The sequence below is a fragment of the Nicrophorus vespilloides genome, unplaced genomic scaffold (genome assembly GCF_001412225.1).
Source record: "Nicrophorus vespilloides isolate i.1.1-1 unplaced genomic scaffold, Nicve_v1.0, whole genome shotgun sequence".
Classification (NCBI taxonomy): Eukaryota; Metazoa; Arthropoda; class Insecta; order Coleoptera; family Silphidae; genus Nicrophorus; species Nicrophorus vespilloides.
In genome coordinates this window covers 590,858-612,951 of record NW_017100080.1, presented here as the reverse complement: position 1 = coordinate 612,951, position 22,094 = coordinate 590,858, and the positions used below count along the sequence as shown (strand labels likewise).

At 30.9% G+C, this 22,094-nt stretch overlaps 2 protein-coding genes across 7 annotated transcripts in view; both read left to right on the top strand.

Annotated features, from left to right (window-relative positions):
• Positions 1-22,094, top strand: part of LOC108566878 (syntaxin-binding protein 5) — a 124,686-nt gene that overhangs the window by 27,310 nt on the left and 75,282 nt on the right. The gene's annotated exons all lie outside the window — the stretch shown is intronic.
• Positions 18,168-18,854, top strand: LOC108566838 (polyadenylate-binding protein 2-B-like). Its single transcript, XM_017926916.1, has one exon. The coding sequence runs from the start codon at positions 18,168-18,170 to the stop codon at positions 18,852-18,854; it is 687 nt and encodes a 228-aa protein (XP_017782405.1).

The following is a 22,094-nucleotide window of genomic DNA, read 5'->3' as shown; positions in this document are numbered from 1 at the left end:
CCGAATTACAGCAACAGGTGAGAAAAAGAGAGAGAGTTAGAGATAGAGGAGTTAGGGGGTTAGTTGGATGACATGTGCCGGGTTTCATCCCCCTAATGCCCAAAAACTCTGTTCCAAAAACGAATCAATCGCAGCGAAATTGTTGCGCGACAGCCGAAATTGACAGGTCGAAATCTAAACTGTCCCACGTTGGTGTTCCAATTAAAGGCCACCCTTCGCACAGAAACAGCAACAGCAGCACGATTCCAATCAAACATTAACACAACGAATTCCCCTTCTCACATCCTGCACTTAATTAGTTCCACGTGCGATCAAGTTTCTCCGATTATTGTCTTATATATTAGTCTTTTCGTTTCATTTTAATGAAACAATAACCGAGTGAATTTCTAATCACAAATATCCATTTGATGCTTGAAGCACAGATGTTACAAGATTTTATGGATTAATATCAATTTAGTTTTTAAGATTTTATGAGATTCTGGGTAGTAATAAGTTTGAAGATGCTTCCAAATATTGGCAATTAAAAAGTATGGTTTGGATCAAATGAAACTGACACATTTAGATGGAAGAAAATAAAGTGCATTTTAGACTTTCATACTTTTCTATTACTGTAATGCCAAAAATTCCACTAAAGCAAAAACGGAGAAATTAAATTTACTACTTAACACAAATTGTTGGAGACACTTTCCAATTTCCACAAATTTGGGTCTTTGCAAAATTTTATCAACTTCAAGAACGATTAATTTTTAGACGACATAAAGAAACTACCTGAAGAAGTTTTTTTGTCGAAAAACCTAATAAATTGTGGGAGGATATATTGTTTAAGTTATTCGAAAGATGAAGAAAGTGCTTAATAAAATAATAGTTGTAACGTAAAAGCAAACACAATATCTTGTAGATCAGAAAATTTTCTTTGGAATGACGTATAGCCATTTGTTTTTACTTTTGGTCCTGTCCGTAAAAACGGGCAGGACTTATGTTAACACTTAATATATACTTAGTTCTTACGTATTTGTACAGTTGAAAACACAGGAATATGTGTAATTACTATTTGCCTAAGAAACATACATATATTTATCATCAAAATAAATGTCTGAGGCTTGTGTCTAAACCATTTTTTTTAAATAAATTGGCAACGAATGGTAATAAACAAGATTGTTGTATTCCTATGTAGACTACAAATTTGTAGATTATTTATGATTTTTTTGTATTATCTTTGCGAATACAAAAAATCATAAATAATCTACAGCCTTATATCCACAATACCAGTTTCAATGTTGTCTTTGATAGTTTGAATTGTCTCTGATTTATTAGAATAAAATCTATTATAAGTCTTTAAGATTAATTATTTTTTTCTTTGTTCGAATACAAGCTTTTAAATTTATTTTTTCGAAGGAAAGTATCCCCATTTTAGTATTTTTACCTCTGAAAACGAAGTATTATCATGGAATTTTGTTAATTGGCTATAATTTGACTTGATTGGTTTGTGACGAAAGTACGTATTTACAAGTTTATTAATGTATTGTGGGCATAAAAACAAGTGCAAATCGCACGTTTGTATACGTATGGTTGTTATTTACAAAATAAATTGTACTTTAATAATATATTTATTATAAATATTTTAGTTGATATCAGATCTTATGTATATTCATAAATGTACATATTTACTTAAAACATATTAAAACTATGTAATTTTATCAAAAGCATATAGAAGTTTCCGTGTATAGTTTGTTTATTTATATGCTTTTACTGTAAACATATACTCGTATAATGTTTTCAACTTAATCCAGCTTCGTTAATTGAAATTTCAATTTGTGCATTCTGGCGTTTTCATTATCATGCATGCATTGTGAATATTGCCTGAATTTTAATTAATTTAATTAGCATCATCTGCTTTCAGCTTGTTTAATATAATTATTTCATATTAGTATGAAAAATTACCTAATTAGTATTACGTGTTTCATATATTTGTTCGATATAATTATTGAATTTGATCGTTATGAACTCTCGAACGTATGAGAACCAGGCGCATCCACCCAGAATACATATATATATATTTTGCGAGCAGTAGCAGCTTAATGCACGGCGTTTACGGTTTCATTAAAACCGGTCTAATAAAATTATTGTTTATAGGCAATTAGCAGAACCCATTAGAAATTAACAAATCGAGCCAATTTGAATCATTATTTCTCGCAGTTAACTTGTTTGTTTTAAGTCTTAAACTTGTTTATTTATGGAAATCACTAAACATTATATGACACAATTGAAATGAAGCGTAGTAATAATAATAACGAGTCTCTTATTGCATATGGAATTTATGGTTGAGTTCTATTACGTTTCAGTTTGATTGTATACATGTTTAATCTGATAATTAACGTTGATGATCACATAAAATTTTCATTGATGAATGCACTTTGAGTTAAATATAATATTCCTATTTAAAAATTATTACTTTTGTAGTTGATTATACTATTATTTTGTTGTTTCTTTATTATTATAATTTTTATAATTTCTTTGCATACTTATAACTACAAATTGTAGCATTTTTAATGTGGTTGTAACTAGAAATCTAACCATGTTGTACATATAAATAGTTAAAAAGGATATACAATTAAGTTAGGAAAAACGGACTAATCGAGGACTTTCAAATCGAACGGATCAAGGACTTTAAAAACGGACTAATCAATGACTTTCAAAAGAACGGACTAATCAAGGTATTTAATAAAAACGGACTAATCGAGGTCTTTAAAAGCGGACTAATCAAGGACTTTAATAGCAGACTAATAAAGGACTTGAATACCGGAGTAACCGAAAACTTGGAAAACGGACTAAACAAGGACTTTCAAAAAATGGATAAATTGAGAACTTTAAAATCTAATCAAGAACTTTTATAAAACGGACTAATCGATTACATTAAAAATGGACTAATCAAGGACGTTAAAATCAGACTAATTAAGGACTTTAAAAACGGACTAATGAAGGATTTTAAAAACGGAGTAATCGAGGACTTTAAAAACGGACAAATAAAGGACTTTAAAAACGGACTAATGAAGGACTTTCAAAGAACGTACCAGTCAAAGACTTTTAAAAAACGGACTAATCGAGGACTTTAAAATCGGACTAATCAAGGACTTTGAAAATGGACCAACAAAGGACTTTAAAGACGGACTAATAAAGGACTTTGAAAACGGACTAATCAAGTACTTTAAAAACGGACCAATAAAGGACATTAAAAACGAACTTATCGAGGACTTTAAAAACAGACCAAAGAATTACTTTAAAAATGGATTAATAAAGGACTATAAAAACGGACTAATCGGGAACTTTAAAACCTCATTAAAGGGACATTAGTGTAAAAAGAAAAAAACCTTGTACCATTTTTAGAATTTATTCTGATTCTGTTTTTTTTAATTTAAGTGTTGCAATCAATAATATTTTATTGTTATACTAATACTTTTATTGTAATACTAATACAATAAATTTCTACAGTACTGAAAATACAAAAAAGTCGTCTTTCTATTACTACATGATATTTGCAATTTAATCAATGTATAAAATTAAAATTCCAAAAATGTTTGTGATTAAACAGAATATTTTAGTATAATTGTGACATTGTCCTTTTGAACTTGAATATGTAAATCAGAATGAACATATTGCTGTTTTTTTTGCAAATTATTATGTTTTGTACGTTGATGTTATATATAATTTATGAAATACGTTGGACGTTAAAGAATAAAACATAATTTTCTGGGACGTTTCGAAGAACTTAATTAGTTTTTGTCACGTACATAGCCTGATTACACGAAATAAATTTAAGTTATAATTAAATAGATTTATTTTTTTGCTTGTGAGAACTACATAACTCGGACACAATTATAAAACTACGAAAACGCAAATGGTTGATGTGCTAAAAGTTTCTCGCTGTTTTGTAATAAAAACAATGTTATTATTTACAATCGTATTATACAAGTTTAATTAAAAAGTCGAAATGGGTGAAGATTGTTGAGCAGTTTTATTGTTAACTAATGTATTTGCCATTAACTAAAACATAATTGATTAATTTTCTATTTATATTTCATTTGTAAATTCTTGCAGATAATTATTTATATTTGATGTACATGTGTAATTTTTAATAAATATTTATACGGCTTTATTTAAAATAAATGAAACAATTGAAAAATATTTGAATTAAAATATATTTAGATTATTATTTTGTTATTTGGAAATGAATGAATTGATTATACAAATAAATACTTTGGATATTAAATTAAATAAAATTGTTTTATATAATAATATTTATAACATTATTATATAAAAAACATTTCAATACCCGACATTGTTATGCTCATCTATTATTACGTTATTTCCATAGCGCTTAGCTAGTTCTAATATTCTACTTTTTTTTATTATATGGTACAGTTATTAAACTATAAAGTTTGCATATGTTAGACTTGGTTAGGATGCGTTATAGCAGCATTTGTCAACCTTTGGGTTTATTTGTTATTTTTATAAATTTACTAAATGAATGCATTAAATTAATATGTTTTTAGTTAATATTTTAAAATCACCAATAGCTTGTAATGCTTTTGCAATCTAAACAGGCAGAACATAAACAATTTCTGACTTCATTTACTACTACTAATAGTGAAGTCTATTTAAATTGGAATTTGCTAATTATTATTCTATTGCTGTGAGGCATTTCACAAATAACAAATTCCTCAACGATAAATGGAGTTCAACCATATGCGGCACTTGATAAAATGAGGGTTAATAAGATTACTTTATATATATGTTTTATTCTTATACAGTGAAGGGAACGCAAATAGTCTGTGAAATATGTGGCACGAACGTGAATTATGACCTTCTCTGCCTATCTTTCTCTCTCTCTCTCTCAAGCACTCTATATCTCTATATATTCGTGTTTTTTATTCATTTTCTTTCTTTTCTCGTTTGGTATGCTGGTGGTGTGAATTAGATGAAAAGTTCAAATCGACCCATCCTCCCTTTATCCTCTCTCCTCCTCTAATTGAATTTCCTTCCCCACGTTAATGTTTACGAGTCCGGGGAGCGGCGTCGGCGAAGAGAGACGCGCGTCCAATTAACCTCGTTTTCCTAAACGAATCCATCCACTTTGGGCCAAACACACCTGGGTTTCTCGCTCGCACTTTCGCCCGTTTTCCCCGATTCAATCTTTTTCTCCCTTTTTATTCCAAACCCCCGTTTCCACCAACCCTCACCTTCGACCCGGCGGCCCTTTATTTATTTGTACCCTTTTCCGAATGAATAATTCGCCCGGCGGTTCGCGGCCCGAAGAGAACGCAGCAATTACGAACTGCCCCCTCCTCTCAACCCTCCGCAGCTCAGCGTAAACATATCGCACGTAATCCGAGACCACGTTTCCAAAAAAATATATAAAATCAATACGGACGAGGTTACACTTCGCTTCTTTTTTTTGTTAAGTTTCATCTCTGAAATCGGAGCTCAGAGTTTCAGGATCGATCTTTAGTGGCCTAAATCTAAATTACAACTAAACCTATTTATGATTGGTCGCAGTACTTGCCAAATACATATGGTATTTATGAAAAGTTTGTCGATTAGTTAAACAAATACTATAAAATCAATTGGATTGTCTACAGATTGAGATCGAAATTCATAAGAAGTTAATGAGTTTTATGATCATTTTGTAAATAATTCATGATACTTGCCAAGTATATTATATTTAGTCACGTGTATTGTCAAAAATTGATATAATTGACATAAAATATTGTAATTATTAAAAATGCTATACAAAGTGCAAATACTCACGAAATATGCTGTAAACATGATGATTAAAGTGAAAATGAAAAAGTAAAAATACATTTTATATGTAAAATACAACAAGACCTAATATACTCCGGCTAAACGGTTCCGCCAATATCTCGGATTGTTTGAAACTAGTCTAATTGAAGACTTTGAAAATACAAACTGGAATCATATAGAATGACAGTCAGTACATATATTATTACAAGTAGTATCAAATCTCTTGAATTGCCTCTAAGTTTTGTGAACGTCATGCACAAGTAGTTTGGCGCACATTTAGAATTTTACTTGATACTTAACAATCATATTATTAATAGTAATATCTGTGGACAACAAATATATTATAGAAAATTAAAGTTTTCTCAAAATAAATTATTTTAGAATTACGATGATAGTGAAATCTAAGCGACAGATATATAGTAATACGCCAATTACGTACACACTATATAGTATATGCCAAGTACATATACTTGTCCAAAAAGTTTAGTTCACAAAAGATAACAAAAAAAAATCAGCTATAGTAAAGACTGACATTGAAACTGAAACGGCTGCTGCATTTATAATGAGCAATGAGAACGAATAGTAAAAAATATCTATCATATGGAGATTTGCGCTGAAAAATCAGTCTGAATTCGCTCTTCTATTCATCGTACGCTTCGTGTCTATTGTTGCGCAGTTTGTATGAGGGCTCTCAGATAATTGGTTCTCTTTCAGAAATATTCAAAAATTTCAATATATTTTTCTATAGCCCACTTTACGCAAGGTTACTTATCGAGTATTGAAATAAGCACTTAGTTAATGATTTTCTTTAAATATCTATTGAAATTACAGATTTTATATAACAAATACAAGTAGTAAATGAGTGATTAGTTTGTATATCACACCAGCTCTTTTATATAAGTAACATTTTGCAAGTATTATTATATTACGCGTTACTTGCAAGTAATATATAGACTACTTGTACAGTTTGAATCTAATTAAATTGTAACTAGAACATTCACATAAGTACTGATTATCATCTAATGTTTCGAGTATTTACACATCTATTATGTATATATAAGTTATCAAATAACTTGTACCACACATCTATGATACGACAATGAATACTACAATATTTTATACATAAGTATGTTTATGTTATACATTATACATTATTCATTAAATTGTAAATTATTTTGAAACTGTTTATGTTTATTTGTAGTAGTTGTATGATGATGTAAAATACGTTTATTCAAATATTGCTATAAAAAGTAACATTTATTTTTTTGAATGTCATCACATATTGTACATAGCGTACATATTTCAATTTTATTTCAATCAGATCATGGTATTACATATTTTTTTCTAAATCGAGTTTTACAAAATTACATCAGATAACACCACAATCTAAATTGAATAGATGTCAAATATGCAATATGAACGCTTGATATTTTTCGTTCGCACGGAAATGTGTACGTCAATTCGGTCAGAGAACGTATATTAAAAGGATGTACGTTAAGTGAATGGTGGTGTATATAATATATAAAGTTATTATAACAATACCTTGATTAGTACGATATTATATAGCAGTGGTGGCCAAAGCATCGACAGCGGTCGACTGGTTGTTCGTGTAACTATTCCTAGTGGCCCTGCTTTCTGATATGTACGGGTCTAAAACACTCAAAATCAAAATCAAGACAGTTTCTTTTGTTATATATACAGTCGGGATTATGGTTGTCGGGATTTCGATTGCCACTGGATATGTACACATCTTGATGATTTATTTTAAATTTATTTGTGGTTTTAAATTACTACTTTTTTTATGATCACTTAACACAGAGGTTCCCAAACTTTTTCGGTTTTCGGCGCCCTTAATACATCAGAATTTTTCCGCTTCACCAAGTCAAAACATTGGTCTATCTCAGTGCGAACTTAACACAGACGATGTCGGTAGACCTCCGCCTATAATTTAAAAAAATAGGTCGCCCGCAGTGATTAAAAGTTTGTCCACCCCTGCCATATAGGATGTATTAGTCGTATTATTTAAAGTATCAATTTAATTGACAAGTTTGAACGTAAAGTGGATGTCGTCTTCGAGAGTAAGTTGAAAGGTTTTCCTTTCTCTTTTTTTATGTTGCCACTTCTTTCCGACGCACTCACTTTTGTTTCGTTCAGGAGGAGCACTCCAGACGTCGAAGGGAGTGGATAAATAATAATAATAATTGATATGACAGGGATGGATGATGTATTTATACATAACGGGAAAACTAGCCTGCGATGTAATATTGGTTGAAAATTCCTGGGGGCATCGGGATCTGGGTCACTTGATATATGGACAGAGCGTGTTCCATCAATCTCTCTCTTTCTTTCTCCCTATCCTGAACATAAAAATGCGCGTTTTCCATCTCTCAAATTCAAGAGCTGAAAAAATAAAAATTGTGTGGACACATACATCGTGTCGCTGTGTTTATTTATTTTTTGTAATCCCAATGTTGTGGTTTTCGATCGATCGTTGAAAATTGTGCGTTGTTTTTATTTTATTTTTTATTTATTCGTTTTTTATTTTATTTTGGAAGTGGGCGGTGTGCTGCTGGGGGGCGGTTTGGGGCGCGCACGCGAAAATCTGCCGTCGCCGCGTTAACCCAGTTCTGTGGGAACGCCGAGGCAGAGGCCCATTAAAACATGATAAAATCGTGTCGGACGGACACGAAATCGCGTGATCACAGCGATACTTTTACACCACCATCCACCAAAACCGAGAGAATTCATCGGGATAGGACGAAAAAAGGAGCATATCGAAACGAAAAGGGCGATACATTGCGAGCGACCCTTGTTTCATCCGATGGAGACACCCCGCGTCGCGGCTTGCGAAACAGGATCAATACACATCTGTCTTTTGTTTCGACCGAAAAAAAAAAAACAACATAAAACACAAACTAAACTCGAACCTATGTCACATATCCGAAGGGGGTTTCACTCGACGTGCTACTATTACCAAGTGTTTTTCGTTTTTTGCATTATATAACTTTTATATCAAAGCTGCGCGCACTGTCAATAAAAAAAAATGTGTTATGAAACATTTCATATCGAACGTTTTTTTTTTCAGAAGATAGCTTTGTGCTGTTATCTAGTATACCTTTAGAAATGGTACCTAGTAGCGTTTGTCGGTATATTTAATTTAAAATCTTATTCCTGCGAATATTAATTACTTCTAATGGTGGTAGACATTTTGCTTTTTGGTAAACTTCCCAATGGAAGTTTTTACCATTATATTCTTCTGTAATTTGTTAGTTGGATGCCGTCTTGTAGGTTAACTTCAGTATATATTGATGCTCTGCAGTTCCCCTAATCCCTTTGTCTGTGTATCTGCTGCTATCTGTAACACTGTCATTGTCCATCGACTTGGCTGAAGGTCCATAAGCTGAACCTCTTTCATTTGACTATGCATTTATGATGATCTATGGCTCTATTGCTGCAAGCACCGCTCACAAAGGGCTCACAAAAGGCCTGGCTTGACCAGGATTTTAACCTGTGATAGGGCGACTTAACCATTCGACTATTAGTCGCCTCTATGTATTTTTTTAAGTTAAAATATACATTTATATTCACGAATACACGAATGACTTAAACCAAGGAGAAAGGATTTCTCCCCTTGGAAATCATTAATTTTGAACGAGTTTATTTACGGTTAATTAAGAAGAAAACAAATTCTTTCTTTGCTTTCAATTACATTTCAACTCCATTAATCAAGTTATATACTGCAGTAATCAGTAGTTTTAACTAAGACTAGATCAAACAAATCGTTTATCCTAGAATTAGTTATTTGTAGATTATGTTCTTAAGTAAATATATTTGGCAACTTATGGAAGTAGTTGTGTGAAATGAGCATAATCCGTTCCAGAATTCATTACTCCTAAAGCGAAACATTTTTTCCCATATAATATAATGCGTACGCTATAAACAAATATTACAAAAAAATCTAAGATGATTAACATATCTAAAGTCTAAAGATAAAATACACATAACACGTCTATTTTCTCGTTAAGCAAGGTTTGATAGTATATATTCCACAAGTACAAGAACTTTGTTGAGTTCAGGTAATCTGTAAATTGAGAATTGATTTTCCTTGAACATTATATCATTAAGTTTATTAGGAACATATTACCAACTTTGAGCTTAATTTCTGATATTATAATAATTACGTTTATTTTAGCAAAGTTATGCCTTTCAATTTGGTGTCTACTATTAGTGATTTTATATTTTCGTTTTTTTTTTGTATAGTTGACACATATTTTATTATTTTTATTGACTTTTATAAATTTTATAATATTTGAACGTAATTTCTTTGTAAAAAGTTTTGTTATTTTATAATAATAATTAAATGATATAAATAATTTGTCAATCTTATATTATAGTGTTCAATATTATAGTATTATAATCAATTGTAGTTAGGAATTTAAAAGGTAAACCCCGGCTTATGCATCTTCATGTGTATTATCATTACTGTACACTTAATGAGCAAAATGAATTGTAAGAAAAATAACTCGCTTAACAAGCGATGTTTCGCATAACGAGTGACGATGAGAATAGAAGTCTCGGATTCCGCGACTGCTTCATCATTTTTAAAACTTGTGTACACATATTATGTGTATTTTTTAATATATTTCACTATACGAGTAAAATCCGGAAATTTTGGAACGGATTAAACTTGTTAAGCGAGGTTCCACTGTACTTTTATCCGATACTCTTTCAGATTATTTACATACATATGAACCTTGATTGAAGACGAACATAAGTCAAAGTATAGAACATTAACTTCGCCGGAATGAGGATATTCAAGCAGAAGTAAAAAAAATAGTTACGTTGCTTGTTTTATTATTTATTCGGTGATTCTTTTCACCCTCGCTTTTTCTTTCGGGAGGTTTGCGCGCACTAAGAGCTTTCCTGAGATAGGAGGGGTGGCGTCAGTAAAATTTATAGATGTTTAGTGACCCTAAACATCGGACTGGCAACGAAAGTTTCTCCCCTCTTGGAAATCATTAATTTTAGACGAGTTTATTTACGATTAATTAAGAAGACCGTCGGCACAATCTCATCCATTATGAAAACTGAATCTTTCCTTGCTTTCAGATGCGACATTTCAGCTTCATCTAAAATTTATTGACGTTTTTAAGATTTTTTTAATCTCATATCTAAGAGAATATAGAAATATGTACAAAAAAAATGCTTTATTCTGTTCTGAAAATGAAAAGATATTGGAAAAATTCTAACGGAGAAAAACTTTCTCTTGGGTGGTGTTTTATCGCGAAATATCAATTTTATATATTGGATATTTTTCATCCATTTTCCCATGAAAGCGATCTCATCGGATCAGAGTCATTATTATTTTTTTTTCAATTGACTTTCACTTTTATGTTTGTATCTTCTTATGAAAAATGTATGGTAATTTATACAGCATCACATTATATATAAGTGAATTTTCAATATTCGATTGCAGCGCTATCTCTAAATCAATAAAAGTAAACAGATATTTAACATTGTGTCTTCGGAATGGAAGATTGTTGTTTTAGGATCTATATTATTACGATGGTTAGATAAGTAAACATTGAATTATTGAGAGAGTTTGGTTTGGTGGCAAGTAAATTCAACTCTTACTGCATGTATTTCATAGGGTTGAGGTAGGCGAAGGATAATATTGAAATGGTTGAAGTGACAGGAAACGGAAGCCTTGACTGTTCAAATATTTGTTTGGAGGTTGGGGAGTGTCGGAATGGCGCGGAGTGGTTGGAATTAATTTTCGGCTGAAAAACCACTTAAGCGTTCGGAAAGTGAACTTGTTTGAATACTAAATGGAAATTGCGAAAAGTCGGCGAGAAGCGCCTCGATGAAACGGGGAATGTGTATTCATCGATGAGATATAAAGATATTGTAGATGGTAACGCACAGAAACATAACTGCAGATGAATTGGCATTTTGCAGATGGAAAACGTGTTGTTTGTCGATCGAAAGAATATTTATTGGATTGGTAAACTAAATATATGGTAGATACACATAGCAGTCACGTCACGTTCTGCGGAATAAAAAAAATTACAAATATAGCACTCTAAATTGTATTTTTTTTATATTACTATTATATTATAGTAAATATATATATGTATAGTAAATAATCAATGTATCTACAAACAATATTGATAAGTAATTATGTCCCAAGAATAAGTGTTTGTTCATATAAGATATAGTACGTTTGATATTTGTTGGCATACCGTACGTGTTTTACTTATTATGACCATTAACTCAGCCATGAAGTTTATTGTATATTAACCGCATTTTATACATTATTAGACCTTGACAGTGACATTTTATTTAACTAATTGTTTTATTCCAATATACATTATAAGAATTATTTTAATAATAATAATAATCGTTATTAGTCACAATGATGGTTTCGTCTTATAAAATGACATTGACGTTTCAGTTGTCAAACTGTTTTATTTTTATGTACAGTCTTATAAAATGACATTGACGTTTCAGTTGTCAAATTGTTTTATTTCCTTATATAGTATTAGATATTGTCACGTTTCAATTGACATTTTTTATTTTAGTGTACTGCATTAGACAATTATAGTTACGTATTATAAAATGAGATTGACGTTTCAATTGACAAACTATTTTATTTTTATGTAGTCTTATAAAATGACATTGACGTTTTAGTTGCCAAATTATTTTATTTTCTTATATAGTATTAGATATTGTCACGTTTCAATTGACATTTTTTATTTTAGTGTACTGCATTAGTCAATTATAGTTACGTCTTATAAAATGACATTGACGTTTCAATTGTCAAATTGTTTTATTTTTATGTACAGTCTTATAAAATGACATTGACGTTTCAGTTGTCAAATTGTTTTATTTCCTTATACAGTATTAGATATTGTCACGTTTAAATTGAGATTTTTTTTATTTTAGTGTACTGTATTAGACAATGATAGTTACGTGATAATGATAGTAGAAAATCTTATAAAATTCTGATAAGATGGACTTTTTAAATAAGATCTTATTAAATTGTGATAAGATGGAAATTGCACAAATATTTTATAAAATAACAACATAATTTAGTTATCACATAAATTATAATCGAAATGATTGATTTTAATGTAGGAAGTTTTAGGATTATTGAGGAAATGAGAGAAACAGTATAAATTTAAAAGAACAATTCTCACCTGGAAGTCCTCCCCAAGTGTCCAAATGCTTTCTGAATCTGGTTACAATTCGTTAGCAGGAAAGTGTTTCAATTTGCTATTGCAGGACGAAAATATAGCATTTTCAAATCTAGATGTTTGCAGGTATAGTTTTCATAAAATCTCATTGAGGGATTTCCAATCAACGTTGTGCTGAAAATAAAAAGTTTATATTAATAAAGTGTATTTGATTATTTCATTGATTCAAATTAAAATTGATGAATACATACGAATCAGTCACCTCTCAGTAAATTAACAGTTTCGTCTAATTGGTCTCTAAAATGTGTTGTATGTTTCATCCTCCTTGTCCAACAATTCGTCCATCAACGTAGAAAACATAGAACTGAAAATAAGCCATAAGAATTATTATAGTGAAATGCATTTGGAATATTAAAATTAATAATACACAACTTTGAGAAAGACTTGAGGATGATCTCTTACCATGGCATTGTAGATAAAGTTTTGCAGAATTAGCATGTTCACAAATTCCTCATGCAGCAACAATACCATATCTTGAGATAATAGGTTTATCCAAAACTGAATTGCCAATTTATCCAGCTGAATTGCCAATAGGATTGCATATTTCGATTTACCAAAGATCGCTGTGAAAATAAATAATTTGAATTATGCATTTGAACAAAAATACATACAATAAAAATGTAATCAATAGCCCTTTGTATCAGTAAAATAACATTGACGTTTCAATTGTCTAACCATTTTATTTTTATGTAAAGTCTTATAAAATGACATTGACGTTTCAGTTGTCAAATTATTTTAATTCCTTATACAGTATTAGATATTGTCACGTTTCAATTGACAAACTGTTTTATTTTTATGTAGTCTTATAAAATGACATTGAAGGTTTAGTTGTCAAATTATTTTATTTCCTTATACAGTATTAGATATTGTCACGTTTCAATTGACATTTTTTATTTTAGTGTACTGTATTAGACAATAATAGTTACGTCATTTTACAACGTTTCAATTATCAAACTGTTTTATTTTTATGTACTGTTTTATATAATGTCATTGACGTTTGAGTTGCCAAATTGTTTTATTTTAGTGTAAAGTCTTATAAAAGGACATTGACGTTTCAATTGTCAAATTGTTTTATTTTTGTGTATTAAAGAGTGGCAGTGGCGTTTCATTTAACAAATTGTTTAATTTGTTTACAGTATTACACAATGATAGTTACGTTTCAGTTGTCAAAATGTTTTATTTTAGTGTACACAAATAGACAATGGCCGTCACATTTCAGTTGTCATATACTTATTTTATTGTGCAATATTAGAAAATGGCAGAATAAAATAAAAATAAAGTGTTGGTCTTATAAAATTGTAGAAAGTATCGTTTGATTGACTGACGTATAAATGTATAAAAGAGTATCGGTGATCTATTTGAAAGGATGTTCGTCGAAATGAAAAAAGTTTCGGAACGAAGTGCCAAGGAGTCACGATAACTCGATTCGAGTCACGATAACTTTGGAAATCGACTTGCAAGTTTTATTTGAAGACATAGAGCCTATCTTTTGAAGAGCGAATGATTGCCTTATCGTACACATGAACTCGACCAATTCTATTTGACTTTAGTTTGTGACTGGGGGATAACTTTTGATAGAAAGAAAAGAAACTTGGATGATATCCTTTTCATTGTGCAATATGGCAATTGTATATCTTTGAATGATCAAAGCTCATGTCTATAAAAGTTTTCCGAATTTCAAGCTAAATTAATCATTTTGTTGTTAGAAACCTAAATTTTCATTAATTGTTGATGAAATACATAGTTTAACTTTTGTCACCTAGTACTATTTTCATTGGTACGCGGAATACGGTAGGTAGACCTTAAAAATATTTTGACAATACTCTTCTTAAAATGCCAGGTGGCGGTTAGTACTTAGGGTAGGTAGAGGTAATCGTTTCCTTTTAACTACTTAGGATGCGCTTCTTAAAATCAGCGTTATAAACCAGTTATTAATAAGCTTCAGTTTTTGTTATTTTTTCTGAAAGTTAAGCAAAGTTAATACTGCTTAATTCAATCTGAAAATATGTGCTTCTTAAATAGTTAGCGTTATCAACCAGTTAAAAAAAAGTTCTAGTTTCAAATATTACTGATTTTGTTAATAAATTTCAGTTTTTGTTATTATTTCTGAAAGTTAAGCTTCCTTTTAACAACATCGGATTAGTTGAATTATGGAGACAATTTATTGAAACAATACTGCTTAATAAAATCTGAAAATATGAGCTTCTTAAAGTCAACGTTATCAACCAGTTATGAAAAAACTCCAGTTTCAAGTATTATTACTAATTTTGGTAATAAATTATATTTTTTGTTGTTTTCCTGAAAGTTAAGCAACATCTGTCATGAATATTGTTTGGATGGTGACTAGTGGGTGCTGTTCTCGAAAAAAGAGTTGGGATGCAAAGTTTTGCAATATTTCAGGATTTTTAGTAAACCAGGAAATTTTATTTTAATAATAATGATATTTATTGCAATAATAAAAAATAAAATTAACCATTTTAATTCAAAACTAAAGCATGCTTTATATTAATATTAAAACTTAGATATTACAGAGATTTTTTTAATACAAAACTTAGTAAAAACATATTTATTTTTATTGTTTGTAAAAGTGTTTTATTTTATTTAATATAATTATATAAATTTTTTAATTGTTTATATGTGACTGTTACAATAAATATTTTTAATAAAACAGTAAACATTTTCTTGTTGATTTTTACATAGATATACCAACGATTTTTGTGTGGAATGTTCTAAAAATGTTTAAGGATTGCTAGTCAATAACCATTTGTATACGTGTCGTCCCGGGTTTTACAACATGAATCTCGGGAGTCGGTATTTCTCGAATCCCGGGAAGGACTACTAATGGTGATAGTTCTTTTTAAAGTTGGGACTAAGAGGGTCCAATGAACGAGCCAACGGACCAACGGTTTTCAGTACTGAGAAAAAAAAATATCACAATGTAGGCAATAAACTTTAGTTTACGAAAGTTAAGCAATATATTTTGTGGTTATTAATTGGTTGGGTGATCGATTTACTTTTCAAACTTGGGACTAATTGATTTTCTAGTTAATGAAAAACTCATGATTAATGGTCATAAAAATATATGTCGGAGCGTCAACACCAAATACTATAGTTTACAAATAGTAATTAAATCGTAACAAATGTATTAAATCATAGAATCAAGAAGTAGCAATGCAATACAGTTTTCCAACTCTGACCTTTTATGTATTTTTTTGTCATTTTTCCTTCTCTTTCCACGCACGAGGAAATCTCGAATTCCCATAAATCTAAGATCATGATTGTCTTCTTAATTTTTTCACTTTGATATACATATTATATAAAATTTAAGAATTTTTTTAACTATTTGTAATTTTCCTGTTTTTATATGTAATCAATATTGTTTGTAGTTCCTATAGACAAAAGTCTGTTATGTATAATATTATATATCTTTTGTTTTTTGAATTGATCGATCGAATCTTTAATGAGACGGACTGTTTTCAGGCGGAGGCTCTGAAATGGATACTTTGGCGGCGACATTATATTTTCCACTGGATATTGCGGAAGCTTCCCTTTTTAGACTTCCCTCCGCCGATCACAAAAACCACCCTGCCGCCCCTTCCGCGAGCTTCCGTTTACTCGTCGTCAGCCATTCAAAGTGTCTGATATCGGAGACGTCGCGGTTACATAACACCAAGGGACTTGTTGCTCACCCCCTCATCCACCGCCGCGTCGCAATCTAATTCCCGATATTCGTTTCGATTTTTTCGAAAGGATTCCATCCCCTAAATAGAGCACCATAGGAGAGACAAACAAAAAAAAATCTGTTACGTAAAAAGCATGTTTATGCGCGCATTTGGAAACGAATATATTACTGTTTGTGCGTGTGAACGTGATTTGGTTGGAAATAAGGGATATGTACGGGGATTCGATTAAGTTTCTTGTCTCGTTTACGACTTTGCTATCAGGCGACGTTCGATAACCGAGGAGAAATATGGCAACGATCTATTTCCATCGAATTTACATAAAAGTGTATTTGGAATGAGCCAGCAAAAAAAAACATTAAAAATAAATCTATGTGTTAGTTCTCACACAAAGAAAATAAATTAATTGAAAATTTAATATTAATAACCGAAGACGTCGTTTCCTCGATTTTAGCGTTATCCGATATAACAGTTTACTCGAAGCCTAAAAAAACTCGAAATGCACCAATTTAATATATATTAAAGTGACTTTGTTTAACGCTGATTTGTTTAGCACTGGTTTTCTAGGAATGCATCATACACGCTAAATTATAATAATTTGATATTACATTGAAAACTTCAAGATTGACATGCATATTTCCTTTCCATGCAATAATACATTTAGACTCTAACTCTATCCTCTGCAAGCCCTACCCGTGGAGCCGCGTTATTATTTGTGGTTAATTTTCTTTTATGTTTATAGGGAATATTAATTTAATTTAGTTTTCTTGTAGAATATTTTTTTTTGGTATACTTTTTATTATTATTTGTAACTTATTTCTTGCAATTGAAACTTTAAATAAAAAATCGATATTAATAACAAATAATTTAAGAATATTTTACTATTAATAACGAAGACTACTGAAGGAAATCAATAATTCTTCAAAGATACATACCAATAGAAAACAAAAATGTAAGAATATCTACACATTCTTATATTTTTGTTTTTGAACTTTTTTGTACTTGAGCCAATCATATTTTAAATCTATATCATTAGATCTTTATAATTTACCATACATATTATTGTATTAATCACGAATATTGTTGTAGATAATAAAACAATCATTTGTAAGAGTATATTATATTGAAACAACTGATTATTATTATTACAATTATAATGCAAATAAACTTATAAATCAATAATAGTTATGTAAATTATAATTTTGTTTACTTAAAGAAATATTTTGTTTATAAAATATGTGAGAATGTAAGTATACTATAGCAACAGCAGGTATTTTTGAAACGAGAAAGTTGGTATTTCTTTCCCCCCCAATAGTTTCAACCCCCAATGAACCCACCTTTTCGTGTATAAATACCTGACGCTCAGTTCTCTCTGGGACTTGTGTGCATCAACATCTCTGTTTTCCAGTTTTAAAAATACTACTTTTTAGCAATGGCTTCAGTTGACGAGATTAATAATTCTGTAGTGGATGACGTTGTAGTGGATTCAGTGGTAGCTACAGATGAATTCATGCTGCTGGAAGAACGTTCTGGTACGGACACGGTTGTTATAGAAGACGCAGAGGTGACAGCGATCAAAGAAAGGATGAAGGAGATGGACGATGAGGTGAGGAAATTGAATGAACTCCAAAGTGAAGTTGAAAAACAATACAATACTAGTGCCACGACGTCAACGGGATCGGCGAGTCCTCTAAACATTTCTTTGGAAGATAAGATTAAGTCCGATAACAGCAGTGTGTATGTGGGGAACGTCGATTACGGGACGACGTCTGCCCTTCTGGAGGCGCACTTCCATGGCTGCGGCGCCGTCAAGAGGATCACCATACCCGTGAACAAGTTTAAGGGCAATCCGAAGGGGTTCGCCTACATAGAGTTCGCTGAGCCTTCATCGGTGGAGTTGGCCATGAAGATGGACGAATCTCTTTTGCGCGGAAGACAGATCAAGGTGATGCCGAAGAGGACGAACAGACCTGGATTCTCAACCACAAACCGTCCGCCCAGAAGGGGTACACCCGGATATCGCGGCAGAGGTTCACGCAGACCCAGCAGAGGAAATTTCGCTAATCCCCGTGGGTTCGGCGGGCATAGAAGAGGAGTCAGCCACTTCACACCTTATTAATAGATTTTCGGGACTATCCACTAGTTCAATATAATGATCAAGGCAATTTTTCATAGGACAAGCATCTAACGGATTACGAAAGGGACTAAAATCGGCGCTATAGAATGGGTAAATTGGGCATTTGCAAGTCTGAGCCCCGAGCGGCATAAGCTCTAGCGCCGGAAACAAAATTAAAGTATATAAATGTGCATTCTATTTAGCCTTAGGACATTTGTTAAATATACTTTAAATAAATAATATATAAACCAAAAAACAATTTTCATTATTTTTACATTATTTTGATGAAATTTAAAGTTTTGCATTTAGGTATTATGTACTATTTACAAAATAATTCGATATTACATTGAAAACTTCAAGATTGACGTGCATGTATTATTCACAAGCAATAATACATTTAGATTTAGACACCCTCTACCTAGAATCTGAAAGGAGTCAGCCACTTCACACCGTATTAAAAGACACAACAAAACTAAAAACGTCGTTTAGGATTTCCTCGATTTTAGCGTTATTCGATATAACAGTGTACCAAAAAAGCTCAAAATGTGCCTATTTATGATATATTAAAGTGACCTTGATTAACGGTGATTCGTGTAGCACTGGTTTTCTAGGATCTATTATCATATACGCTAAACGAGGTTTTATTGTACATTTACATAATAATATAGTTATATCTTTCTGTATGTTTTTAGCATAAAAATTTTAAACCAACATTTTATCAACTTTTTCTTTTATTTAATAATACTCGAATACCTTCACGATTTATATGATGATAACCTTTTTAACTAGAAATATAGCTGAATTAACGATGCCTAAATTGGTTTATTTTAAATAACATTTCTGGTTTTTAATGTTAATGATATTATTTTTCAATTTAATTTTGCTAAAGTTAATGTAGTAGTAAAACAGTGGCGGGCACAGATAATTTGGTTAAGGAGCGCCATGTTGCCCACAAGCTCCTGTTTTTGGGTATTTTCCCTATTTTTGGACCATTTTATAATGTTTCTTTGAATCCTTAACATTCCTGGTATAAACCATTTCGTACGAGTTGGCATTTACATGGAAACGTTTTTTTCTGTACTGTTTTGCATTGCTCTTTCAGCCATCAATACCATAATTACATCACCACTTGATTTATCGCGCTTTAATGCCATTTTGAAATCCACTTGTTACTTTTCAAATCACTAGTTAACATGCAGTTAATTACCAAGTTTGCTGTAGCGTTTATTCATTGTTTATAATCACTATTTTTATGGACTTTATTTTGGTAAAAATATGTTATTCTTGTTATTAATTGGGTCACGTTTGAAAGCTTGAAGAAATGGAATTCAGCTAATCACATGTTTATTAGTAACGGGAAGGATGACTTAACACTTTCAATAACCGCGTGGGTTGGGCTTTCTGTTTTACTGCGGATACCATATTTTGCACTATTCTCAGACATTGCCGAAAATATGCAAATTTCCGAAGAGAATGCTAAAAATTTTCATTGTTATATAATTACAAATAATTTATTTCATGAAATTCATAGTTTTGCATTTAGGAATTATGTACTATTTACAAAATAATTCGATGCTACATTGAAAACTTCAAGATTGACATGCATATATTTTTTGCAGGAAATAATACATTTAGGTTTAGACACCCTCTAACTAGATACGCTATAGTATATACGTTAAACGAGGTTTTATTGTACATTTACATAATAATAAAAATCAACATTATTTTATCACTCATTTCTTTTATTTAATAATACTAAACAAGTAGCTGAGTTAACGATACCTAAATTGGTTTATTTTAAATAACATTTCTGGTTTTTAATGTTAATGATATTATTTTTCAATTTCATTTCGCTAAAGTTTTATTTTATTTATTTTTTGGACCGTTTTATAATATTTCTTCGAATCCTTAACATTCCTGGTATAAACCATTTCGTACGTATTGGCATTTACGTGGAAACGTTTTTTCCTGTAATTTTTTGCATTGTTCTTTCAGTCATCAATACTGTAATTACATCACCACTTGATTTATCGCGCTTTAAAGCCATTTTGAAATCCACTTTTTACTTTTCAAATCACTAGTTAACATCCAGTTAATTACCAAGTTTGCTGTAGCGTTTATTCCTTGTTTATAATCACTAATTTTGTGAACTTTATTTTGGTAAAAATATGTTATTCTTGTTATTAATTGGGTCACGTTTGAAAGCTTGAAAAAATGGAATTCAGCTAATCACATGTTTATTTGTAACGAGAAGGACGTCTGTAACCGTTTCAATAATCGCATGGGTTGTGCCTTATGTTTTATTGCGGATACCATATTTTGCACTATTCTCAGACATTGCCGAAAATATGCAAATTTCCGAAGAGAATGCTAAAAATTTTCATTGTTATATAATTACAAATAATTTCTTTGATGAAATTCATAGTTTTGCATTTATGTATTATGTAATATTTACAGAATAATTTGATATTACATTGAAAACTTCAAGATTGACATGCATATTTCCTTCACATGCAATAATACATTTAAATTTAGACTCTAACTCTATCCTCTGCAAGCCCTACCCGTAGAGCCGCGGTATTATTTGTGTTGTTATTTATTTTTTTGATATATTTTATGAAACTTTAAATAAAAAATCGATATTAATAGCAAGTAATTTAAGAATATTTTACTATTAATAACAAAGACTACTGAAGGAAATCAATAACTCTTCAAAGACAGTTACCAATAGAAAACATTATTATTATTACAATTATATTACAAATAAACTTATAAATCAATAATTGTTATGTAAATTATAATTTTGTTTACTTAAAGAAATAGTTTGTTTATAATATATGTGAGAATGTAAGTATACTATAGTAACTGCAGGTATTTTTGAAACAAGAAAGTTGGTATTTCTTTCCCCCCAATAGTTTCAACCCCCAATGAACCTACCTTTTCGTGTATAAACACCTGACGCTCAGTTCTCTCTGGGACTTGTGTGCATCAACATCTCTGTTTTCCAGTTTTAAAAATAGTGCTATTTTAGCAATGGCTTCAGTTGACGAGATTAATAATTCTGTAGTGGATGATGTTGTAGTGGATTCAGTGGTAGCTACAGATGAATTCATGCTGCTGGAAGAACGTTCTGGTACGGACACGGTTGTTATAGAAGACGCAGAGGTGACAGCGATCAAAGAAAGGATGAAGGAGATGGACGATGAGGTGAGGAAATTGAATGAACTCCAAAGTGAAGTTGAA

Coding starts and splice junctions, on each gene's coding strand:
- LOC108566838 (XM_017926916.1), top strand. CDS start 18,168: ATGGCTTCAGTTGACGAGATTAATAATTCTGTAGTGGATGACGTTGTA.